Genomic DNA, 27,500 nt, shown 5'->3' with positions numbered 1-27,500 from the left:
AAGTAATGTACGGTAAACATGAAGCCAGAAGTCTCAATTAGTTGTGATCCGAATTTCAAGTTAAAATCACACTTTTAGTGTCACACTTTTAGTGGTTTTACCAACAATGGCCACTAGGTGTCAACGGTTTGCTGCATACTCTTGTCACAAATTATTAAATTACTGTCACTGCATCATTATTAATGCAAAAAGGTGTCAAAATATGAAAACTACTTTCCAATGATATATAGTTTATCAACATTTTTGAAAATTTATAATAAGATATAATGTTATGAATATATAATGATTAATATGCATTCCTATGGGGAGGGGGCATCATGTAACATTTAAGTTACATTGTAAGTTACATGTCAAAAAACATTTGTATAGTTGTAAACTAAATGTCACATGGATTTGAAGAAAGATAAAATGTTAGCAAGATGACGTTAACAAATATGCAAATCTCTTAAATCTGTCCAATCATCAAAGAAGACAAACATTAAAGGAGACATATCATGGAAATCTGACTTTATCATGTTTAAGTGCTATAATTGGGTCCCCAGTGCTTCTTTCAACCTAGAAAATGTGAAAAAAAAGATCAACCCAGTAACTTAGTTTAGGTAAACCATTCTCTGCAAACATGTGAAATATCATGCAGAAACTCATTCCGTTAAATGGCCAATAGATGGCAATAAATGACAACATAATGTTAAACAACCCTTTTGATAGCTTATGGTCATACGTATTGATGCTATTTGAGTTGCATTCAGATGGAGTTAGGAAAAAACAGAATTTTCAAAAAGACTGTAAATTAGTAAATGCGTCAATTTTATCAAAGGTTATATTATTAACATATTTAATTTATTTCATATTGTTAGTTTTGGGATTTGAATTAGGTCTGTTGTTATATTAATAGTTTGTTTGCATTTTATCTGCGACCTTTAACCATTGAAGTGCTGTTATAAAACATATCTTTCTAAATTAATTGGACCTGAGCACTACACTCCATTTATTATTGGCATCGTCATCTGATAATATGTATTTGCTTTAGAAAATAACTTATGTATTTTCATTGTAAATAAACCTATAATATCGTTTTTAGCATATTAGCATTTTATCCAAAGCAGTGCATTCAGGTTTTGTTTCTTGGTTATTTTGCACCGCGAACGCGCTTTACCAGCCATTATACAAAATACGGGCACATTGTGCAAGTTTTTGCAAAACAATTAAACTGATCGGCCATTCTTAACTCAATCCTATCTCACTTCGTGCACCTGCTCTCGAGTTTAAGCACACTTCGAAGCTTTTCCTTAACCCGAAATGACGCCTTCCTGTGTTGCGCTTGAGCAAACGAAAGAATTCTCGTGATTGGTCAACGCATCATCGGGGGCATCTCTGATTGGTCGCTATGATTTCCGTTGAATCATGAGATTAGGAGGCGTTGTGTTTTTGTCGCTGGATGTCTGAAATGCTTTTGCGTTTTTTGTTCAAACTCCAATACTTGTACAAGCTTACCATCCTGTGCTTAATGATATGAGGTAAGAATGATAAGATTCCTAATTTAAAGACCGCATTATTGTGTTTTGTTTGACTGTAGTTATTCAGTGCTGTTAGCAGCAGTAAGTTAGCCGTATAACCCATCACACTAGCACTAGCATATATATTTACTACATCGTTGTCGCTCTTGTTATTAGTTTTCTGGATCGCTTAAACATTTATTCATACACATTTAAGCCAAATATAACGTCAACCGAGTCGTGTAGTTGTTGAGGATGACAAATATCTGAGGTTAAGTTAGTTAGCTTGTGTCATTCATAAGAGATGATGAAACAAATATCATGTTTACTACAAGCGTTCACATGTAGTGTTAAAAATTTAAATTGTGTGTAAACATGTAAAACATTTAGGAGAAGATAAGGTGCACATAAAGGGTGCATTCTTGTTTGATGGTGTTGTGAGTCTAATGTTGCGTTTCCTGTTTTAATAATACTTCATACAAACAGGGCACGTATACTGCATTCATGTATTGCAAATATGATGATAATTGTTGTACAGATTTTATTGACCTGAGACACGTGATCATGTGATATATTACTTCGTTCTTTCGTTTAAGTGCAATTTAAAAGTTTGGCCATAAAACCGGATTTAATTTGTTGGTTCCACATGAAATGTTTTCCACATTTCTATATCAGTATTTCCATCAGCGTCACGTGCAAATACCATAGTCTCTCAAAAGACTTTGCGTGTTATGATAAACAAAGCTTATAGCTTGAATAACTGTGTTATGTAGCATTGTTAGGGGTTACATAAACCTGTGTGAAACACCTTATTATCTATTAAAATCGTTTCAATAAATGGGCCTGTTTATTTTATTGATATTCACTATTGGGGATTAGTACATAGGGGCACAACCGAGCAAATGTTTGAGTAATGTCAACCAGACGCATCTAATTCCCTTAGTTTTCCTTTGATGGAATCTTAAGTGCATCTGATAATTCAAAGCATCAAGCTTAAAGTTTATTTATTGCGAAATCATTTTCGAGAGAGCACACAGTCGGATCCTGTTTGGATCACGGGGGCAAGGTTCTCTCTAAGCCCACAGTCCGTTATGGCCTAAAGAAACAGATCACATGGCAAATCTCACATTCTTCATGGTCTCAGCAGCAGACAGTCATCCAAACATTGATGATGCTGCTCAGTATGAGGGGTGGAGGACCTCAGCAGGCCGTGACCTCTCCGAGCTCCCGTGTGATTCTGTAATCCGGACAATCTGAACCTCATCTACATGGCTTTCTTATTTCTTATTAAACATTTAAAGGGTTTGAAGATGAAATTATTTGTGGTGTCGCAAGCTCTCTTTAACCGCCATAAGTATGTGAGTATGATTTATGCTTGCTGATTCTCCTATAGGTTTTTTTTACCTGTTTTCTGCTCAAATATATAACTCTATATTCTTGATAAATATATAATCTCAACTGAATGTTTTAGGATTGAGTGGCATTCTCGTAAAACTGGCATCATATGATATTAGCTGGCATGGTTGAATCGTACAGAATGATCCGTTGTGTTATTGATTTGACTTTGATTTTTAGGAAGTGAACAGAATTATTCACTATGAAAGCGAGTGGGAAATTCCTGCAGCGGGATGTTTGATCAAAAGAAATGTAGTTTGTCTTTATCTGATCTTAAATGAATAATATATAAGAGAATCTAATTTGCATTTGAGAGTTTGATATACCAAAAATCACAAAAAGTGTTCAAAACATCCAGCCCATTCAAATAATCTATTAAAACCCCAGAACACAGACAGACAGGCTTAATAAAGATATTCATTTCTGTGGTCGAGTAAAACCAAACATTGTATTCTGTTCTGGTCTGTTTTCAGCAGTATGGCATCTCTTGTCCAATGAGATTTCAGGAACGTACTGTTGTGTTGTATAAGTTACCTCTTCCATTGTAAGTTAGTATGAGTAATGTCTGTCTGTGTGTTTTATTTGCATGGATACAGGGATGTTTACTGGTACATTAGAGTGTTATGTTGTTGATTTCACTACCAATGGGCACAGCTGTGTGAGAGAGAGAGAGATAATAGATTTTTTGTGCTGAATCTCATGTGATGTTTGTACAGATCCACTTGTAGATTACGAGTACTCAGATATTTGTTATATGAATACTGAATGTATTCAGAAGGAGGAGTTACAAGCTGCGGGAGGAGCGAGTCACGAGCACTTCATACAACACTGACTGGATAATTTATGATTCTCTACATGTTCGGGCCATTTACATCATATGCACTTACATGCCAAAATTCAACGTAACACAGAAGTCTTACTTACCGCATGACCCAACTCATGACCCGGTTGGGACTTTTCAACAAAATCCAGCATTAAACAAACACACACACAAAACTCCACTGCTACCCCAGATAAACAAACTATATCCATTGTTTCCATAAGGCTGGCTTACTTCTCTTTACATCCAAAAACACACTTCTTCTTTCGTGCCTTTGGTGAGTTTGAAAGCTGATGCCTGTAACTTATCCTGGGCTCTCGCTCTCCCGCTGATTGACGTGTGGGCGTGCATTTCTGGGGAAAGTGCCTATGAAAATAAATAATACGTATGGCTTACCCCTAATATGTCCGCTGGACCCTTATTCGAAAAAAACCTTTCCGAAACTTTGACAAACCCTGACGAAGTGCATTCGGCACAGAAATGCTCTGTAACACGTCCAACTGTTTGCACTTATCCATCCAAAACACTAAACCCACTAAATGTTTGTTAAGTGTAAGAATCAGCTGTGTGAAGTTCAGCCAAATACAACAATAATGAGGGAACATGCAAGCTCTCTTTGACATTTCTAAAATTCATTTTCTGCATCTGCTTCTCCTTTCTTTAAATTTCTTGTTATTTATCTCCTGTCTCCTCCTTTCTTTTAAGGAGCTGGAGTTTGATACACATATGGCTGTCTATGATGAGGATATCCTGAAGAACCCTTTTTACTTGGCTCTGGAAAAACAAAGACCGGACCTCTGCATTCGAGTGGCACAACTTCATGGCATTGTAAGTCACTAACCAACATTCATGTGACTGTGGTCGATTCACATGCTGTCTGAAGTTCTGTTTCCACTCGCTACATGAATTAAGTCTTGTTTCAGGATCGATGAGCTTATTGTCATGTCCATTTATAGAGATCACTCCTAACTGTCCTGGATTAAAGTACTGTAGACCACTATTTGATAGACAATTAAACAAACCCACGACCTTTGCATTGCTAACACTGCAATTGAGCTTTATAGAGGGAATTTTTTTCATCCAGTAAGGGTGAAAGTGGACCGTGGCACTCAAGCTCCACAAACGAAACCAAAAAGTTGCATAAAATGACTCTCCATGTAAGACATGGAGGTTTTTTTTCCCAAAGAGCAGTATTTAAACTTTTTGTTACTTCAGGTTGTTTTTGTAACGTTTATTGTCTGTGTGTTGTCGCGTTATAGATTCTGGTACCTTGTCGTGGAAGCTTACCAGTCATCTCTTTAACGGCACCTCAGTTTGATGGATACGTCCTTCAGCCTGCTGAGCAGGGTTACCAGACACTAGACGGAAAGGTGTGTGCTTAAACGACCTTTCGAATAAAACCTCATATATTTCAGTGTTGAATATAACATGTTTTTGTGGCATTTGTTTCAGGAAGTATCTATAGAAAATAACCAGGTCCGACTGGGCGCTGGGTTTCCCAGTCCCACATCCATCCCCATCTTGTTTGAGGAGACTTTTTACAATGAGAAAGAGCAGGCTTACAGTATACTCTGTGTCTCAAGACCCCTTGACTCGGACCAAAGCCCAGGTATTGTGTGTGTTATTTGTTTAGGCTAATGCCTCATCCTTACTAAACATAAAAAACTAAGTATTGAACATGGAAAAAGTAGTTTTTATGTATGTTCTTATAGTAAAAGAGGTGGCTACTTTATCAGATCCAGTGGTTCCTGCAGATCTGAAATATACTTGTGGTGGTAGCTGGTGAAAAAGGCAATCATTACCCACCTACAAAAAAAAACGGTTTACTACTGTATGCGTGACAAACAACTAGTAATGTGGGACTGTTCGTCAAAGCACCACAAAAACACAGTTTTTGCACTGATATATGAAGCAATACTTGTGTAGATGACCCATTTGAAAGGATTTATTAACATTGTGAGAGGTGTAGAAAGATTAAAACTCTGTTGAATACGGTAAGTTTAGTTTAGAAGTTTAGTAAGTTTTAGTTTAGTAAGTCTAGATTATACATTGACCGGTGTTATAACTGTTTGCGTAGCTTTCTTTACTTTCTATTCCTCTCTTGCAGATTTAAAGTGCTTAATCCACTCATCATTTTAAATTCAAAAGACTATTTGCTGTCCCGGTGACTTCACATTACAGCTTTCCGTTTTTTTATTTTATATATATATATATATATATATGTATATGTATATATATATATATGTATATGTATATATGTATATGTATATATGTGTGTGTGTGTGTGTGTGTGTGTGTGTTTTGTCAGCTTGAGCTTTGCTCGTTCAGTGCATTGGGCTTGACATTAGCATTGCTTTTTTGCTACAAGCTTTGTGCTAAAGTCAATGTGTGAGAAACACAGATCAAATGATTACAGAAATCACATTGAACAACTGTGACAATTCAGCACAATGCAACAAATACAGAAACTAAAAAGGCACACATGGTTGTTTCAGTTTAACGAAAAGGAAATGTAATCTATCGCTTGGCTTTGTTGTACAATGAAAGAGAATGGGAACTGGGTTATTCAAGCTCCAAAAAAACTGAAATATAATACTGTAATTGACTGTGAAGCTCTTTGCCTGGAGCTCAAATCTCATATGTGCTTGTGACTGATCAAAGTGCTTATTTTAAATTAAACAAAAGGCACACAAGCACCAATAGAAAAATATGACTTAAAGGAATCGTCTACCCTTTTGCCATATTAAACTATGTTATTACCTCAACTTAGACGAATTAAAACATATCTATCTTTTTTTCAAAGCGTGCACTGTACAGCGCGTCGTGAATGTGTTAGCATTTAGCCTAGCCCCATTCATTACTATGGTACCAAACAGGGAAGCCACCAAACACTTCTGTGTTTTCCCTATTTAAAGACTGTTACAGTACATGAGGAGTTATACCAGTAAGTATGGTGCCACAAAATAAAACTTTTTTTTTTGTACCATAGGAATGAATGGCGCTAGGCTAAATGCTAAAACATTCACGACGCGCTGTACAGTGCACGCATTGAAAAAAGATAGATATGTATTAATTCGTCTAAGTTCAGGTAATAACAAAGTTTAATATGGCAAAAAGGTAGACTATTCCTTTAAAGGGGACATTTCGCAAGACTTTTTTTCTTCATATATTTGAAGTTTTAACTCAAAATGTCATATAGATAATTTATTATATCAAGTTAAAATTGCCACGTTTTTAGGTTGAGCAAAAATTTGCCATTTGTGTGTGTTCTTTAAAATACAAATAAGCTGATCTCTGCACTAAATGGCAGTGCCATGGTTGGATGGTGCAGATTAATGGCCGGTATTGTCCCCTTCTGACATCACAGGGGGAGCCAAATTTCAACGTGCTTGCAGAGAATAGTTTACCAAACTAAGTTACTGGGTTTTTCTTTTTCACATTTTCATGATTGATACAAGTACTGGGAACCCAATTATAGCACCTAAACATGGGAAAAGTCAGATATTCATGATGTGTCCCCTTTAACTCATTTCCTGTCAGCCTTTTTTTAAGTTGCCCGCCCGCATTTTTTATTTTGATGATTTTTCACAAAAGTTTCACAAAATACCTTCCAGGAAAATTTTCTTTTATAAATATATAAACATACAAAAATACCAAATGAAACAAAAACATACACACTGCTTTTAAACAAACAAAATGTGGGAAAAAAGTTTCATCCTATCTTCATTTGTTCTCTTTTATAACCTCTTAAATATGGGTAGGTTTCTTCAAAAATACAAAATTTTGAGAGATAATTGTATTTCTGTAAAGGAATTTTTTTATAGATCAGATTCAGAATGATGATCAAAAACATACATAGTTTAAAATGTTGTTAAAGTAGTTTTCGCTTCTGTTTTTATATATATCTATCTCTCTCTCTCTCTCTCTCTATATATATATATATATATATATATATATATATATATATATATATATATATATATATATATATATATATATATATATATATATATATATATATATATATATATATATAAAATCATTTTGTGGATGATAGCGTATTTACAAAGTATCGTAAAAACTCGTCAGGGAAGTGTCATTGGAAGGGAAATGTTTTCTCTTAATTGACAATGGTGGGGAAAGAGTTAAATGCTGTTTTGTCGCTGTGGTTATGAGAGGGCATATTAATTAAATATGTTTTTTGTAACAATAAGAAGTGATTGTTTGCGCAATAGTTAGATTTTCATTTTTATGATTATTGCATTTTATTTTTTTTTGTTTCATAGAGGAGGTAAATTCGGTTACTGCAACGTACTGCCTGAAGAACATCCAGGATGTTAGAGAATTTTTGGGCCGCCATGCTGAGAAACTGGACAAGTTTGTGGACACCTTCTGTCAGTCCTTTAAAGAACAAGAGAGGAAGGGCATTCGACATCACATAGTGAGCAAAACCCGTTTTCTGCTTTATCTTATCTTATTCAAACCTATTTCCCCTTCACCCCCCACTTTTAACTTTCTATCTTTAACATTGTCTCTTGCTTTTATCTTACCTGAAAATGAACCAATCCTGAAGAGCTCTAATTCTAGGGGATTTTTCACAAGCGTTGATGTACAGAACAGGAGTCATGTGTGTAATAACAAAACTAATAAATGCTGATGTTTGATATTAATACTCTGGCACTTTAATATATCAGATGGCCATTCAATTCATAGTATTTTTCATTTGTAACTATTTACTTTTCCAATCCTTCAGGACTCTGTTAATACTCTCTATACAAAATGTCTTCAGTGGCTATTGAAGGACTCTCGTCTGGTAAGTATTTTTATTTATTTTTTTAAGCATTATACAACAACATTGACGTTCACTGAGAGGCTAACAGCAGGAAAATATCTCCATTTTAGAAGCTCCTGGCAAGACAGGAGATACAGATGACCCTCCTCAAACAAGCAGTGGAGGTCAGTTACCACTTTTATTTTCTGTCTCACCTTAAAAAAACAACAACATTATACACAATACATTTCTCTTTTCCCTTATTTGCAGATGTACATCCATCATGGCATCCATGATCTGCTCTTTAGTTATGTTGGGACTCTTGAAGCTAGTCGGGTACGGATTATCTCTTCATTGGTTTATTTTCACTTTGAAAATAAATGTACTGTCAGAACATGGCACTGAAAAGTGTTTGGCCGCTGCGCTCAGTTGTGTTTTGTTATTGATTGAATTTCTTCCTGGCAGGACGCAGCATTTAACAAAACAACAAGATCGCTACATGATCTGCAGCAGAAAGAACTCGGTGTGACGTCAGAATTCAGGTGAACTTTCCCATCATTGATTCATTAATGAAAAGGAGTTTTTGAATGAGCACCACTTTTAGCGCATCAAGATCTGTTTTGCGTCTTCTTTGCTTAAATATTTTAACTAGCAAGGCCTATGAACTTTTGCAATGATGCCGCACTCCTCGAGTGGGCAAGTGACCGTTCTGTCAGCTTTCCTGAGCATTGTTCACTCATCGGTAGTATGTAGTCCAGGGGATGCATTGTGTTTTGTTGCAATGCGCATGCATCAAACGTCTGTATACACATACAAGTCAAATAAACGATACTTTGCAAAGCTGGGCGTTCGAAAAAACTATTCATCATGCTTTACCCAAGGCCATCAGGTCATCCTTTTTGTCGAGCCACAGTATTCTGTGATTTAGTGATCATGTGTTTTCTTTATCTCCTCCAGTATAAATATTCCTCGAGCTAAACGAGAGTTGAGTCAGCTGAACGCCTGTACGTCTCCTCAGCAGAAACTAATGTGCCTCAAGAAGGTTATTTTAACCATCATGAACTCGACCAGACGTCAAAATGCAGGTATGTTCCCACATGAAGGCTTCCTGTACATTCCCATGATGGTGAATACAGTAATCTTTTAATAACATGGTATTATTATCTAAAACCATTGCTGTACGGGCCATTCTACGCTTAGTGCCGTGTGTTGTTTTAATTGTGTGATAACTGTACCCTTGAAAACGCTTGTAATTGGTTAGCTGCTGTGCACTCATTTAAAACAGTTAGTCTACTGTTTGAAACCAGACCTTACTAGATGTTGTAAAACAACATCTTCAGTATCTGTTAACTACTAATATCTATTTGTCACACTGCTTGTTTAGTAATTCTACCAATTTTGCCCTGACAAGGCAGACCAAAAGAGTTTGAGCTGTTTGTAGGTACAGTCCATGATTTTATACTCAAATGTCAGACTTCAAAAAATGTCTTTCTTACTTAGTTTTTTGTCTTGTTTTCAGTACAAATATTTACAAATGTATGTATTTTTATTGATGAGCAAAATGACCTAAGGAAATAAGTCTAGTTTTAAGACAAGAAACAGACAACTTTAAGTGAATTTGTCCATAAAACAAGCAAAAAATCTGTTAATGGTGTTAGGGTTGCCGCGGTGACGTAATTTTCCCACCGGTTAATCGGCGCGTCACAAACTCGGTGATCCCGGTATCACCGAGTGGGAGGGGCTTATAAATGCGCATGCAGATGTGCACATTTTACTTTCACTTTTGAATTACGCAACTGTTTAAATGCAGTGCTTGCGTAAGCTGCGTTAATCGCGTATGAATTTGCGTGCAATGCGAGTGCAACAGCTGGTTTACTTAAGTGCTTGAGTCAATGTGCGCAGGTAATTCTCAAAGAACCCGCCAGTCCCAAGCAGAGCAACCGGCTACTTCTCCATAAAAGCGCTGCTTGAATGATGGGTTTAATATTTTTCTTGATGAAAAACACAACAACAAAACGATCTCGCTTATATCAAACATCATATATGTACATTATAACAAAAACGAGTAAGCACGCGGCTTCTGTCATCATCTGGTCAGTCAGCTCGCCTTGCAAATTCTGACAGAAATAAATGAAATCTGACACCTGCTGCTCTGTGACGTGACGCGCGTTGAGCTCCGCTGAATTCAGTCAGCAGACACATTCAGTTGTAAGTGTTTGCTCTTTCTAACGAAACTAAATGATTTAACCCTTGTGCACCCTTGAGGACATTTTTGTCTTTTTCAGTTTTGTTTTTTTGATAACTTTGCCTGCGTTAATGCTAACTGCATAAAATTTGTCACAGGTGTGCATTTTTATTGGAATTTTAATATTTCACCTTCATTTCCTTTAAAAAATCTATGTTCTACTACGTACACAAAATACTTCCTCTCAGGACCTTTTGGACAAAAATGTCCCCATTGAAACCCATTAAAAATGCAATTTTTAATCCCGGTGCCATTCAACTATAAAATGATGCAATCTTTGTTAACAGGCTTTCATTCTGTTGGCAAGGCTTTAAAATTTAAATTTTTACTATTTTTTACCAGATTGTGCCATTTTTTTAGGTTTGGCATATAAAGCAAATTATCGCTTTGTTGTTTTCTGCTTATGCATATTATAGAGCCAATTAGATATATTATGAAGCTATAATTGTGTGGGTGTGTTCGTATGGATGTCAGAGTGTGGTTTGTATGTGTGTACTATGTATACAAAATGCAACATTGGTCTTTCATTGTATGTGTGTACTGAAAATTGTGTGTGTGTGTGTGTGTGTGTGTGTGTGTGTGTGTGTGTGTGTGTGTGTGTGTGTGTGTGTGTGTGTGTGTGTGTGTGTGTGTGTGTGTGTACCTGGTAATTATCACGTTGTGGTGACCAATTGTCCCCACAAAGATAGGAATACCAGTATTTTTGTGACCTTGTGGGGACATTTTGAGGTCACAATGAGAAAACAAGCTTATAAATCAAACAGAATGATGTTTCTTGAAAATGTGGAGTAGTAGAAGGGTTTCTGTGATGGTTGGGGTTGGAGAATGGGGTACGTAAGGGGAATAGAATATATAGTTTGTATGGTATAAAACGTCTATGAAATGTCCCCACAAAACATGGAAACCAGAATGTGCGTGTGTGTGTGCATTTGTGTGAGCGTGTGTGTGTGCGTGTGTGAACAGTTTGAATGAAAAAAAATATTGTACTGGAAATCACAAGACTACAACTGCTGCAAAGGAGGTGTCGTTTTTTTCCATAAAAAACAACAGTGGCATTGTGTAAACAAACCAGCATTTGAAGGGTTAAAATTCTGAAAATTAATGAATGTTTGGTCAATGTGATTAGAGCTGATGCTGGTTAAAAAAATGGCATCAGTGAAAGTGGAAAAAAATATTAATCTATAATATTTTTATGACACTTTTTTGACATGGACATTTTTGTCCTTTATGGACCTGAGAGGTAACTTTTTTTTAATCTGATACTGCATAAAAAATATGAATAAATAAAAATTAATGTTGTTGTTAATCATTGACATATCCAAGGCTGTAATACTCAAAGAAAAAAAAATCTGCTTAGCATTTAGTAAATTGAAATGGTGTATGAAAAAATCAAGATTTTTTTATCTAAAACTAGACTTATTTTCTTAGGTCATTTTGCTCATCAAGTAAACACATCAATTTAAGGGGGCTGCATGATTAATCGTATGTGATTGTCACCCACATCGTGCCGTTTCGAAAGGGAAGGACTGAGCCGTTTGTTGCAATTCACAGTCTCACCACTAGATGCTCACGTGCGTGTTCGTTAACCCCGCTTCACTAGATCGCTTCGCTCAATTCAGCTCACCTAAAAATTTCATCCCACTCCGTAAAATTGCTCCACGCTTGCTCAAATTTAAAATTCCTCTGCATGCCTAACACCTGCCGTTTTCAACCGAAGCATGGCAGACGTGGAGCTGGTTTGTTTCGTGACTGCTGCTGACAAAAATACGCTTTACTTCTATTCTGTCGTGGGGCCTGCGGTTGCTGTGCAGTTGGACCGCACCTGATATGCATGAGCAAATCAACACACGCCTATATCCTTGTGCATGCCGTAGACTCGTAGTGTGAGTGGTATCAGAGCGTGTCAGGAATGTACTGGAAACACATGTTGTTAGTTAAAATTAAAAAAATTAAATAGAATTTGAAAGAAATCAATTATATAATACTCCAAGTGTCTTGTCGGTGTCCTTGCTCGGTGGAGTTAAGCAAATAGAGTCGTTGGTCTTTACATTCGTAGGTCTTCACACGAATAGGGCTCAACACCAGGGCTGACGCGCCAGCACTGAGTGTGCTTGTAAAAAGATAGATGATAGCTTTCAATGTATTTTGCATTATGACTACTTGAGACACCATGCAAGATTGTGCCCAGAATACAGTAAAACATGTTATACCATGGGGCTGTTGAATGCTTTATTCTGATTGGTTGAGAAATTTTCCATGAGCATGATTATATTTTGTAAGATGCACACCTGACCTGTCAAATGTCTTAAAATATCCACCAAAGCAATGTTTTACCAATTTCTTTGGTAACCGTGGTATAAGTAGAATAATTGACTCTGATTATTTTCGAATATTCAACAGCCCATCGTCAATTATTCCTTACGTAATAACGCATCATGTGTTTCTCACAGCTGTGAACGTCGAGGCCATGTGTGCTGATGATCTGCTGTTAGCCATTCTCTACTTGTTAATCAAAACGGAGATTCCTAACTGGTGAGTTGGGCCGTATGTGTTTTCTAGTTAACTTCTATAGAGCTGGTTGAATAATTATGAACTAGCATTTTGAGCCGTACTTGCATGCATACATTCAAATTTGCATATATTGCAGGCAACACGGCTAATGGTTTGGCTTTTTCCTCAGGATGGCAAATCTGAGTTATATAAAGAATTTCCGCTTCTGTAACTCCAGTAAGGATGATCTAGGTTACTGTCTTACCTCATTCGAAGCAGCCGTGGAGTACATCAGCCAGGGTAACCTCAACCAGAGCACACTGGTAAGAGCTACACTTACGACTACGTATACCCTACAAAAGATCAACGTTTACACGGATCCAATTAAACGTCAAAATGCTGTATTATGCATGCCAGGCCAGTAGATGGCAATGTTACATAGTAATGAAGCACTACATGCCTTTGTGCACACATGCATTATTCAATAGACCAATAAATACAAACACATAAGACTGTTTACATGAACTACAAGGTAGGATTATTATTATTATTATTATTATTGGTCAAGGTGGAATTACGATTTGGGTCATATCGCCACCTGCTGGTGTGGCATGCTCTTACAGCGCTTGATAGCGTGTTTTTGCTTTTTCATAAGGACCGAGATTTTTTGTAAACCGACCATGTGTGGACGGGATTTTTTTGGAGGGAAAAACTCTGTTATAAAAATATTCGTGTCCGTGTGTACTAGGCCTAAATCTGTTTACAAAGTTTGCATTTTACGATACTCGAAAATGCCATTGTGTAAACAAACGGCTAAATGCATAAAACCTTTCCTGGTTGGTTGAAAACGCTGTTGTGTTAATGGCCCGTTTATCTTGCATCATAGTTGAGTTCATAAAATATCAAGTTTTTCATTGTCTAAAGTCTTTCTTAGTTTTTGTCACAACTCCAAGTCTCAAATCTCTTTTGTATAGGTCATAAGCCACTTTATAACTTTTAGTTTCAAGAGTAACTTCCTGTAAGTGGTACTATTTAGAAGAACTACATAATTACACTACAAATAGGAAATTCCCCTCTTGCATTTGCACATACAGCAGGAACATCCATAGTAGGGGTGGGAATCGCTTGGACCCTCATGAATCGATTCAGAATCGATTCTTAGGGTCCCGATTCGATTCAGAATCGATTCTTGACGTACTAATTTGCATATATGTGACGTCATTACGTCGCATTTGCTTTCAAAGCCAGGTTAATGTTTGCGCTTTTGCTAGTCTCTGAACTGTCATATACTGTACTTTAATGCAACTAGGGATAAATAATGTCATTCTTATATACATACATGTCCTGTTTCTGTTGTAAGACATTAAAACCAGTAAAAATATTAAATTAGAGTGACATATTAATTCTTTATATTACCCGCATTAACTTCCACGAACGTTAAGCGTCTAATCATCATCATTATACACATTGATTGGCAGTATTACTGTATTTATATAATGCAGCGCACCCAGCGACTGAATAACAAACTATGTGCATATTTTTTCAGAAGTATATTCATGTTATATCTAAACAGTCTGCGGATGGTTTAGGGCAGGGGTGTCCAATACGTCGATCGCAAAGGCAATGCCGGTAGATCGCACAACTGCTGCTCCACGCGCAAAATTGTCATTATGGTCTTTTGGAGTAATTGTGAAACATGCAGGTCTTTTTGAGTTGCTGCGCCTTTCTTCTCAAATGTGTTTTGCCATGCCACTGCAGCTCAGTCGTCTTTAACTTCCAAAATTCACATGGATGCGCATTCTTGCCTCACACACTTGCTGATTCACACGCACGGTGTGTGTGAGCGAGCAAACGAGAGGGAGAGAGAGAGGCAGCGTAGCGCTGATTTGTATGCTTCTGTTTGTTTCACTAAACCGCATCTCCGCTATTTTAAGGAGTACTCGACGTGTACTCAAGGATTTTTTTTTAAAACTCCTCAAAAAGAATAGAGTAATGGTGACAGCCCTAAATTCAATGTAGAGATATATGCAGTATAGTCCTACAAGCATTTAAAGTGTTCTTTCTCTTCTGCTCTTGTAAGCTCCGCTATGCGCTCTTGCAGGGCGCGCTCTCTTAAGTTGTCCGTGTGCATCACCGCTTTGAGTTCCGCCTTTTGGTTCTGATAACGTGGCGTTATTTTGTAAACTAACATTTAAGAATCGATTCTTGACATTTGTGAATCGATTCAGAATCGGCCCACGTCCGAATCGCGATTCATCTAAGAATCGATTTTTTTGCCCACCCCTAATCCATAGTGATGTAATGTTCTAGTTGAACCACAAATGCATTCATTATTCATCTGTTTGATCTGTTCTGACTTTAATCCTGTCAAAGCTTCTAACTTTTTACATAACTAGGGTTAACACGGTGGAAAATGAGTGTAGTAATGAGTCACATGTGCACTTACTTTAGGAAGCAGGAAACAGGTTGTCCTTCAAGAAGATGGACCTCCTCTCTCAGAACGCTGTTACACCTATAGACCATCTGTTTGAGGTGAGCTGCAATGTCTCAAGGTGTTTTTTATTCTTGTTTCAAATGTCTTTGCCACTTCCAGAAATAAAGCATCACCACTGCTGCTTTTATTCAAGAACTTTCAGCATTTTAAAACTAGGTAGTTTAGACATAAAGTAATTTTTTATAAAGTAAAAACCAAATTAAACATATGACAGGACATGAGTATCCAACTGGATTTAGAACATTATGCCAAAAATAATTTGGACATGCAATTCCACAGTAAACTTAAAAATGTAGCTTCAAATTAATATTTGGTATGTGGGACTATGAGGGCCACACATGTCCTGAAAAGTGAACCAAAACATTTTGATCTCCCCCTGGTGGCTGGCTGCAGTATAGGTCTTCCACACTTCCAATACTTTTTTCCCCAATGGCTATGTTAACATGCACAAAATGTTTCAATCCGACTGATTTTAATCCAATTTAATCCTTTTCTCTGGCTGATCGTATCGCAGCAGATTGGAGTACAACACCCCTTTGGATACAATCAAAATTTTGCTTTCAATTGACCTCAAGGGTTTGCAATCCGATTGAGCCATCAATAAGATTATTTGTTTGCATGTAAACGTGATGGTTTCTCTTGTTTTATTTATTTCTTATCATGTTTATTTACTTTAAAGTTCTCGTTTTTCTAATAAGTTTGGTTTAAGTTAGTTGTAAAAAAATGGCACAAACAACATGATTTATGTGTTTGTGATTTGAGTTGAATAGGAAAATGGGCTCCAAATCACGGCATTGGTGCAAGATGTCAATAGACATTATTTACATACATTTTTTTATGGAAGTCTTATTGAGATGCGTCGTCCATCTTCTTTACGGTCTATGTGGTGTTGTATCTGTTACGCTGTGTTTGTCTGCAGCACATCGTGAGCGGTAATGAGGCCGAGGTACAGCGGTTGCTGTCTGAGAGTGAGAACGAGGATGATGGGAGGCAAATGTGTCACCCGCTCTGCTCATGTGACTCTTGTGACCTCCGTACCTCAGGGTCAGTCCCAGCACACATCTGAAATTACATCAACACTTTTACTTTATTTATTATCTAAAATTATAAGAATGTATAGAGCCTTTACAATCATCTAGATTTATTTATTAATGATTTTCATCAGTGTTATTGACATTCAAAATTGATTCATCTTAAGGATATGATGATGACTGTGAGCTGCAGTACAAAGTTTCACAGCTTTTAAAGAGTTTAATAGGGAGCGAGTGTGTCATTGTATCATGTGTTATGGATTTAAAAGATACTTAAGCCTTTTAACAAGTACACCTTTGTACCTAAGTGGTGGTACATTTTAAAGAGTAAGACAATTTTTGTACTTTTTTCTGACAGTGTGCTGATACAATTTATACTGTACCTTTAATGTACTCTAAGTTGCTTTGGATAAAAGCCTCGATAGTAACTTTTAAAGTTTTGTCTTGTCATTATTCAGGAGGTTAAACGACCCGTCCATTGTCACTCCATTCTCTCGTGATGACAGAGGTTACACTCCCCTCCACGTCGCTGCTATTTGTGGTAAGCAGAGTCCCATATCTACAAAATGATAAATTTTCACACCGTTCTTTATTGTAAACATGCTGTTGTGGTTCTCAGGTCAGTCTGCGCTGATCGATCTTCTGGTCTCAAAGGGAGCCGTGGTAAACAGCACCGATTATCACGGCCTCACACCGCTGCACCTCTCCTGTCAAAAGGGTTTTCAGGGAGTCACGGTCAGATTTTATTCATTCATTTCATTCATGTTTCAGCTGTACCAACAAAATCAAAATGCTAGAAATGCAGAGGAACCAAAATCTGGACACACTTGATCAAAAAACTAAACCGATCATTTAAAATGAAAAACAAGCTTTTATCCTACAGAATATCATCATCAGCTGCCATTTAAATCCAAATATGATAAAAGCTGGAAAAGCATGTTAAACATTGTTCATTCCTATTTAATGCTACTTATTTTCTCATAAATTTTAGTTAGCTAATAATAATTTTATTACAATGATGTAGTTGTAGTGTTGTGGAACTGTATATTAAAGTTGACATACTACAAAAATCTGACACTTTCGTGTTTTAACTGCTATAATTGGGTCCCCAGTACTTCTATCAAACTAGAAAATGTGAAAAAGATCAACCCAGTAACTTAGTTTTGGTAAACCATTGTCTTTCAAGCACATGAAAAATTAGGTCATTGAAATTGGACTCCCCTTGTGATGTCAGAAGGGGATCTTATTATAATAATACCGCCCCATCTTCACTATCCAATCATTGCACTGCCATTTAGTGCAGAGAGAAAAATTATTGACAGCACAATTGAGTTTCAATTTCAACAAATTTCCGCATTTTATCAGCTAGTTTGCATTTTAAAGGACTCACCCAAAACCGCACACTTTTGATCTATATTGTATTTTTAGCTAAAACTTTACATGCACGCTCTGAGGACACCAAATATTTATTTTACATCATAATAAAGTCATGTGAAATGGTCCCTTTAAGTAAGGGTTCATTTTATTAAATGCATCTCCTTGTTTTCTCATGTAGCTGCTGCTGTTAGACTATAAGGCGAACACAGACGCTCAGGACAACAATGGCAACACTCCACTACACCTGGCCTGCATGTACGGTCATGAAGATGTAAGCCGTCCTTAAAACACATAAATATCCCACAGCTAAATTCAACTTTTAGACTTCATTCAAATCATTCATGTTTTTTTAGTGTGTGAAGGCGCTGGTGTACTTCGACTTGCACGTGTGTCGCTTGAATGTCCAGAATGATAAGGGAGACACCCCGCTCCACATCGCAGCTCGCTGGGGTTATGAGAGCATCATGGAAGTGCTTCTGGAAAACGGAGCGTCGACCCTCATCCATAACAAAGCCAAGGAGACTCCACTGCACTGCGCTCTCAACTCAAAGGTCTCAACATTTACACTGTTGATTTTGTCTTGTGTCTACATTATCAGTATTCGTGTGAAAGATTACATTTTTTTTAATATAATTTTAGTATTTTGTAGAGATTATACTGTTAAAGGTTCAATGTGGGTTTTTAGTGGCATCTAGTGGTGAGATTGCGAAGTGCAACCAATTTCAATTTCGAAATGCAGTGAGAAACTGTCGTCATTTGCGACAACTTATGGATAAAATGCGCACTGTTGAGCAGGTCGTCTGTTTTTGTAGTAACATGATTGCGACTTTCATGTAAGGGGACCCTCGGTGTATGTTGATAAAAACTGCTCACGCTAAGTTAACAAAAACAATACAGTTCATTCTGTAAGGTCTTTATACACCACTAATAATATAGTTATGTTTATTATATTGCATTTCTGTCAAGAGATCCTTCTAAAAGTCCCACATTGCACCTTTAAATGCCTACAAATGTCAAGCAAAATGAGTTTGTGATTGTTTCGAATATTTAGCATGTAACCCATTTACAATTTCGTAGATTTTGTCATTGCTGGAGCGCAGACACAATGACTCCAGTAAAATGGAAAGTGGATTTGAGGTGAGGTTTAAAACTTGTGCTAGAGTTTTCCCATTGCTTGTTTATCGTATTTAACAATAAGTTGTCTTTCAGTCTCTGAGTCGATCTCCACAGCTGTCTGACTGCAGCAGTAGACGTTCATCCGTATCCAGCGTGTCGTCACTGAGTGTAGAAACAGCAATAGAAACTGACCGCATCAGACATAGAGAGGTACTGACAGCGCCCTCTGGAGAATGAAAACTGCTTACCTTTTCCAGTTTTTACTTTAATATATATTGCATAATTGAAAATAAAGTATTGAAATTAAACAGATGCTTCAGTATGGAAGTATATTGACATGAAAAGTGAAGGATAACAAGTCTTTGACTCTTTGTTTCGTACGAACAGATAGAGAAGTTGTTAAGAGCAGTGGCGGATGGAGATGTGCAGATGGTGAGCTCATTTCAGTGTCATTCACATGATTTTGCAAACAGCTACAGTAGTTTTGATTCCAGTGTTTGTATGTGTTTCAGGTACACTATCTTTTAGAATGGGTGGATGAGGAGCCGGATGAAGTTCAGGAGGTTGAGGTTTCAGCGAAAACCAAGCTTTGCCATCCGCTCTGCCAGTGTCCCAGCTGTGAACCAACACAAAAGGTCTAAATGTCACCCATGTCATAGGCCTGCTCGATTATGGGGGGGAATTATAATCACGGTTATTTGGGTAAAAAATCATAATCCCGATTACTTGACTTGTTAACTGTTGAATGACTTATAGAGAGAGAGGTGCCTCGAAATGGCACACCTTTGACCTTTGAGTCACATGATTGTCAGCACAAATGCAGTTGAATACATCTGAGACCCTGATACAGTGTTAATGCATCTGACTACAGGAAATAAAAATACAATCCTTTATTTAAGCTTTATTTAAGTAGTTTGTGATTGCCTCAAATTTATTGACAACAGACTTGTAGCATCCTAATTTCATCTACCGGTATATTTTAAATCCTAATCTTTATTCATAATTGAATGGATTTGTTTATACATTGCATGAGGATGAGAGGACTTAATGCTTGTTTTTCTTCTTTTCACTATCCCATCTCAAACAAAAGTTGTTGTTGATGGGATAGTGCGGTATGTTCTTAGCTAAATTGTTCATTTTTGTGTTTAGAAAACAGCCCGTCTGCAGCCGGATGGTCTGGGTGTAAACAGCAGCAGTGCCGATGGCTTCACTCCGCTCCACGTGGCAGCGCTGCACGGGCACACAGCTCTGGTATCTCTGCTCATCCGTCATGGTGCCAACATCAACGCTTGCAACAACCAGAGGTCCACACCACTGCACCTGGCGTGTCAGAACAGCCACATACAGGTGATCACAATCACTGACCAATCACAACTTGCCTTTCAAAACATTTAACAGCCCCATATACACTTAAATAGTGCACTATTTAAGGGAACATCCATATATATATATATATATATATATATAGTCAATGACGTTAATTTGTTATTGATTAATCAAATACTTTTTTTAATCGAATGCAGGTTGCGTTGCCTAGCGTAGCGTGTGTCCTGAAGCAATTAAATGAATTTCACTGTGTGGCAGCAATTCAACATTTTACCACCAGGGTGCAATATTTAACACCATACTTCGTTATCTGTGACCTTCCGTTTTGATTTCAAAAGAATAATCATGAAGAGGTCATGATTTTTTTGGAACAAATGAGGTCTCTGTTTAAGAATGCGGCTCGCAGCTGCAGGTTTCGCTGCTTTAGAGCACCGCATATTCAAGCGCATATATGTTCCGTTTGTCTAACTAAATGTAGTTTAACTGTTTGCCACAAGTTGATCTTGTAATAAAGGTCTCATGAAGGAAAACACGCTGTATTTTTGTATTCAACATTTTTGAATTATAAAAGTTAAATAATAATTTTTTATTATAGAAATATTAATGATTAATCGATAGTCGATCGTTAATTCTCCTGACAATCGATTAAAAAAATTTAATCGAATGCCCATCATATATATATCCATCCATAGTGGACATTATTGAGTTATTATTGGGGTTTAATACACTTCTTAAACCCCACCATGCATCACAATATTGAGTGTTTAACAATGTACACTCAAAGCTGAATTATATATATTTTTTGTCAAAGTCATGAAATATCAGGGATTTTGTTTGCCGCTTTTAATTTTTTTTTTTAAATGTAATCAAAATGTAATCTGCTTGTTAAGTTGTGATGCCATTTTCAGGTCCAAGCTTCCACTGATTTCAAGTGAGACTATAATCTAAACAGCTGTTTATTGGCATTTTTTTTTTATTCATTTTACACATTTAAGCGAATTTTATAAATTAACAGTGTAGGCTACATTACATTATCAGGCTCACAACATCTCAGAAAGGTCATGAAAATTCAGCTTTTTAGTCAGGGAAAGTCAGGAGATTTGACATTTGGCTTAGAGTGGGTTTAGTATATAGCGCCCTCTTGTGACTGCTGTATGTCCTGTAGGTGGTGTCTGCCCTGCTGGAGTGTAACGCCAAACTGAATAAGAAAGATCATTATGGGAACACGCCGCTTATTCACGCCTGTCTAAAGGGAAATGCAGAGATTGCCACCATCTTGCTGGAGGTATGTAAATATTTACATCATATACCAAGAGTCCAGTGTCTTTGAAGCATATTATATTCAATTATGCTTGTTTTATGACTCTGTATTTAGATAATGTTTTATAGACGTTTTTATCTATATGGTTTATAATTTAATGATATTGAAAGCATTGTATTTCATATTATTTTCCACAGTCGCATGGCCTTAAATACTACAAACAAACATTTTAATTCTAATATGAGTGTAATGTATGCATATAATTTGTATTTTAATGTATTTTTATTCTAAATTGTCATAATAGTTGCATGAAATTTATCCATAATTGGATATACATATGTATTATAAATCTCATAATCATTACATTTGTTGTGTGCTAATATAAAATGAATGATAATATGTGTTGTCTCTCAGAGCGGTGCTTTGGTAAATCTTGCAAATAATCACGGTAACACGGGTCTACATGAAGCTGTAAGGGGGGGACACGTTCAGCTGGTGGAGCTGCTTTTGCACAGGGGGGCACAGGTGCACATGCGCAACAAAAGACAGAGAACCGCCCTCGACTGCGCATACGAGATGGGTGGAAAGGTATGTCTGCTAACGTTTGGTGGTTTATTCTGTATGTTTTGTTTGTATTCACACACATGCCACATTTATATTAGGAAAATTGTATTTCATAAAGTCCTAAAATTGTCTCTACAGAACACAGAGATCCAGAGGCTTCTACAGAAAGCCTGTTCTGATACTGTAGAGTCAAACCTGGTTAAAACCAACTCCATAGGATCAGAGGGGATTGTGGGTAAGAATTAGTAACTGAAATCAATACAGATCAATGTTGCATGAAATAAATCCTGATGTTTGGAAAATTTCTGTTTTGAGAATCGTTGGGATCAAGTCAACTATAAAAGATGCAGAATAAGACCAAAAATCATAAATCAATTTATACTCTTGGAGAAAATGTTCATATTGTCAGAATTCATTGTCCATTAAACTACTAGATTGTATTATATCTGAAACCTTTTTTTTTTCCTGTTAATACTTTTGAAAACGTTTTTAATCAAGGTAATCCAAACATAGTTCCACGATTTTAGATTAAAGCAACACTATGTAGTTTCCATGTAAAAATGACTCACAGCTCCCCCATGTGGTTGAAAAGCGCAACAGTGCCTGGTATCAGACACTCTTCTACAGGCAGGGGGAGGGGCGGGGCTGTGTGCTCTACCCTCCACCGCCACTTTCAGAGTGTGCTTGTAGCAGCTAGGAGGCTGCTCAGGTTGCAGCAACAGTACAATTTGTCCAGTTAAAAGTTGTTCTATCACTGAAATAATTTTAGAGACATTATTTAAAGGTGAAAAAACTACATAGTGTTGCTTTAAATACATTTAAAACATATTTTCTAGTTTTACTTTAATAATTAGATTATTCTCACCATGAATATACCATTAGAAGCTGGCATTGCGTTAAAAAAAGGGGACATATCATGAAAATCAAACTTTTTCTATGTTTAAGTGCTATAATTCCCAGTGCTTGTATCAACCTAGAAAATGTGATAAAGATCAACTCTGTAACTTGGTTTATGAAAACTTTCTCTGCAAGAATGTGAAAAAATAGCTTATTGAAATTTGGCTCCCCCTGTGATGTCAGAAGGGGATAATACCGCATCTGTATCATAAATTACTTGTGTACTACTTTATAAAAAATATATAGTTTAACTGTCTATTTTTCTCATGTAGTACACTCGGAAGTGCAAAAAGGTAAAAGTTGTGAGAGTCCTGACAGTGAGGGTCGAGGGATAAACGCCACCAAACAAAGGTATTTTTACCATCCATGAATAGCCTGTTTATTACTGGATGTTCCTTTTGTTTTTAACTTTTCATAAATGTATTTCACAGTACAGTTATAAGCTATATTTTATGTCCAGAAATGTTTTTTGTTAAAGATGTTTCATAAGGAATTTTGTGCTTTCTAGAACTCAGAAAAGGTCTGACAGAACTATGAGCACCACAGATGCAAAAGATCAGGTATTATTCTTCATATGTACACGCATATATACAAACTCACAGTTGAAGGATGAAAAAATCTTGATCATTTACTCACATGTAATCCAATATGTTCATGCCTTTCTTTAGTGGAAAATAAATGAAGTTTGAGGATTTTTCTCCATATAGTGGACCTCCTCAGTTTCAATGCAGTTTAAAATTGTAGCTTCAAAGCTATCATTTATGTTTAATGCATCACTTAAAATGTCACTTCATTGGTATTTAACCAATTAGATTTTTGTAATACATTTTATATTTAAATCAGTGAATCTGACTCCTGACGCATCTGTTCATTTCAGACACCACACGGTCAGAGTGAGAGACGGAGACTGACACGAGGAGAAACCATAGACAGCAGCGGCCTATACTGTCATACGCAGACGCAGCAGGACTCTACAGGCATGCAGTCGTTACACGCCAAGACCAAGAGCATGACCCGCTGCCACACCATCAGCCAGGATCTGACCCATCGCTCCCTCCAGACCTCAGAACAAATCTCCTCTACAGACCAGATGGAGACAGAGCTTAATAACGGACCTCAGGAGCCCACCGACTCCCTCAAACCCTCACATGACCCTGAACGGGTTAATGAAGGCTCTGCGTCAGGGCGAGGGGAGGAAAAGAAAAACGTCCTCTACAGAGGAACTGATCTGGATTCGGCTTTCACAGAAATGGACAGTGTTGTCTTGTGAGTGGTTATCTGGTTACAAAAGACTCTTACTGTGTATTTAATTTGTATTTTAGTTGCCTTGGAGGAGTGATGGGTCAGATTTACAATAAAGCATCTAAACTTTATTAATAATATCCAGTGTTGGAATGTTTACGCATGTGTTTGGTTTCTAAGATCAAAATCGTTTTTGTTTTTTTACAGATTTTATGGGTCTGAGCAACCACGACTTAAAACATTTTTTTTTGTGTCTTTTTTCTTCATGTTAACACACAAGCTTTGTGTGTGTCAATACTAATCACACAATAAAAAAACAACAACACAAGCAATGAAGTGCATGTTGATGTGACCCTTAAAGATGAAATGGTTGCCACTTATTAATATAAAGGGAGATGTTTTTCTATGTCTAAAGGGACAAATTATTTGTATCCAAGATTTTTGTAGCGTGTAGAGTTTTATTTTCACTATCCGTCTTGTTCGTTACTGTTCTTTTCTGTTAACAGTATATTATGTAGTGTTACATGCAGTAATGGTGTTGTTCACAACAAAGATTGCACAGTCAGTATTTTATTACTCACAGAGTTATTTCTTCAATGCTTTAAAGTGCATTTTTTTACTTTTTTGGATTAATTTCGAGTTCCTCTCCAAATCACGGCAAGAAATATTCAGTCAAATCATACGAGTTTTATATCGCTGAAAATAAAGTTTTGTGTGATAGGTAATATAAAATGTATCTGTGGTCCTCCGCTGTAATGCACTTTAATCGCATGCAACATTTGTTTGCCTACTGTAGTCCAATTGTTTGTTTAATTTTAGTTGAGTGTAAGTAATGGCATGTTTAAATGAATGCTGGTCATTGTTAAATGTCTTCACACAAACTTGTACTACAGTACTGAATGTAAAACAGGACTGGTATGTCTTTGAATGTATGTGTTCAGTTGGACATGGGATTGTTGGGAACTGGAGAGCTGTTATATTTGTATAAATCACTTCCAGTGTTGTTTTGTGACAATGCAGTAAATGTGCCTTATTTTATTTGAGCAAAAACCTATAATAAACCATTACGAGAAAACCGTTTCTAAAATATTCATCACATGAATAAACGAAAAATACATTGACTGTTCTTGTTTCATACTAGACATTTCCATAAAAATTAGGGTATCTGGGTATTCAGTGTATGCAGAAGTTATTTATATGACCCATACTACATACTGTGTACTAGAAGTGCAGAAGTAGGCTATGTTAGACAACACAAAAGCTTAATGGTCTCGACTCTGTAAAGTGTAGACAGGTTTTTCACACTTTACTGGATCACATACACCAACAAGCAGAGGTGTATAATACTTAAGTATTTTAGTTACATTTTCCAAGCATCTGTGCTTTATCAGAGTGTTTGTCTTGGGGAAAAAAGTACTTTTCTTTACTAAAAAATGTTCACTACATTCTAAAGCATAGAATCATACTGTGTTTTCATTATATATTGCATATTAAAATTGATTTAATAACTAATTACATAAAAAATTGTGTACTTTTACTTTCTTGAGTAAAAGTACGAAAATAATTTGTACTTGCGTAAATGTACAAAAAATACTAGATGTTTAATGTACTTAAATATTAAATATAAACCAAAAACTTGAAATTATGAAATTTAGTGGAGTAAAAATTATGATAATATGTTTTGGAATATATGTTTTCCAAAGAAAAACACTAATAAAATACAAATAATTGAAAAGGTACTTTTATGTGGATGGTAAAAATACTTAAGTATTATACAACTCTGCCAACAAGCAATAATGTATTTTCTCTGTCTAGGTTAACTTTAGTCCTTAACACTGTGGGGTGGTACCCGGTTTTGTACCTTTACAGTATACTAAACAAAATACAATGATGTACCTTTTTGGGTACATTACCGTACCTTAAGGATCAATTGTGTAGGGTACAGTTAATTGTTTTGTACCCATAAAATTCTTGTAGGCTATTATAAAGATACTAACCACCACAGAGACAGAACAGGTACAGTTTTGTAAAAATATTTGCCAAAAAAAAATAATGTCGTTTTTGCCAAAATAACTTTTTTGCTAGCTTCAGCTCGACACAGTTATCATTTTCGTGTCCTGTGTCATTTTGTTAAAAAGCAAATGCATTTGCGCCTATTTGTGTGCCCATGCATGCTGGCTTGAAAACGAGGTGTGTTCAGGTGCATTGTTGGTGCGTTGCTATTTTTAAGGCAACTTAAATTGACTACACCATTGACCAACTAAAACCTGTTTTAAAATCTAAAGTCAATGTCGCAATATTGTTTTTGTTAATTAAAGAGCATGTTAGTAATATGCGCCTCTAAACGGGACAACAACGCGGGTTTGATTATTACACACAATGGATGCGCAGCAGCACACAAACAGTTTTAAATATGACAAATTAAAGAGTTAAAATGTAAAAGTTTTATTATTGACATTTCTTGGACATACCTGTAAATGAGGACCAATTATAGGACTTTCGAAAGTGTGAAGAGCTCCTTCACCTGTAGCCTTGTAAGTAAGCTGGTTTTATTTTTTTCAATTATTTTGATTTTTTTTTTTTTAAATGCTACCCCACGGATTTACTGTATGGTAACTTTGTACCATTGGATATGGTGAAATGAGAATAATTTTTGGTAATATTTTTCAAAACACTCATGGCGCAGTCCCAGTGCTGAACACGTTTGCAAATTCTTTATCTCCTGTTTGTTACAAATAAACTATTTTAACTCATGCAAACCTTTTTTTTTTTTTGCATATTTGTAAATTATTCTTATAAAAACCTTTTTGAGATTGTAGTGATCATGCATTATACTTTATCAGCAATTAAAACACTGCTTACTTTAATTATTCATCCATTACTGAAATAACAAATTTTAAAGAGAACCAAAGCTTTAATTACAAAATAACCATTTCAATAAATAAAACACAACACATTTTTTTAACATCAGTCTT

The 27,500-nt window shown here is 36.3% G+C and overlaps 1 protein-coding gene across 2 annotated transcripts; it reads left to right on the top strand.

The window, feature by feature from the left end:
• Nucleotides 1–1,268: 1,268 nt before the first annotated feature.
• Nucleotides 1,269–25,646, top strand: ankrd27 (ankyrin repeat domain 27 (VPS9 domain)). Of its 2 annotated transcripts, XM_065291312.2 has the most exons (30): nt 1,269–1,517; nt 4,417–4,539; nt 4,971–5,081; nt 5,164–5,320; nt 7,998–8,152; nt 8,285–8,338; nt 8,465–8,524; nt 8,614–8,667; nt 8,753–8,818; nt 8,948–9,024; nt 9,440–9,567; nt 13,178–13,259; nt 13,408–13,540; nt 15,669–15,749; nt 16,631–16,755; nt 17,201–17,283; nt 17,362–17,477; nt 18,298–18,390; nt 18,473–18,670; nt 19,197–19,256; nt 19,329–19,445; nt 19,623–19,667; nt 19,748–19,870; nt 20,385–20,582; nt 21,727–21,846; nt 22,237–22,410; nt 22,525–22,621; nt 23,556–23,634; nt 23,792–23,843; nt 24,161–25,646. In XM_065291312.2, the coding sequence occupies exons 2-30, from the start codon at nt 4,438–4,440 to the stop codon at nt 24,551–24,553; spliced, it is 3,333 nt and encodes a 1,110-aa protein (XP_065147384.1). In that variant the 5' UTR covers nt 1,269–1,517; nt 4,417–4,437; the 3' UTR covers nt 24,554–25,646. The 2 variants fall into 2 exon arrangements, with proteins under 2 accessions (XP_065147384.1, XP_073669365.1); XM_073813264.1 differs by lacking the exon at nt 8,285–8,338 and having other exon boundaries at nt 1,270–1,517.
• Nucleotides 25,647–27,500: the final 1,854 nt, after the last annotated feature.

This window comes from Paramisgurnus dabryanus, chromosome 23 (assembly GCF_030506205.2).
Source record: "Paramisgurnus dabryanus chromosome 23, PD_genome_1.1, whole genome shotgun sequence".
NCBI lineage: Eukaryota > Metazoa > Chordata > Actinopteri > Cypriniformes > Cobitidae > Paramisgurnus > Paramisgurnus dabryanus.
This window is presented reverse-complemented; position numbering and strand designations above follow the sequence as displayed.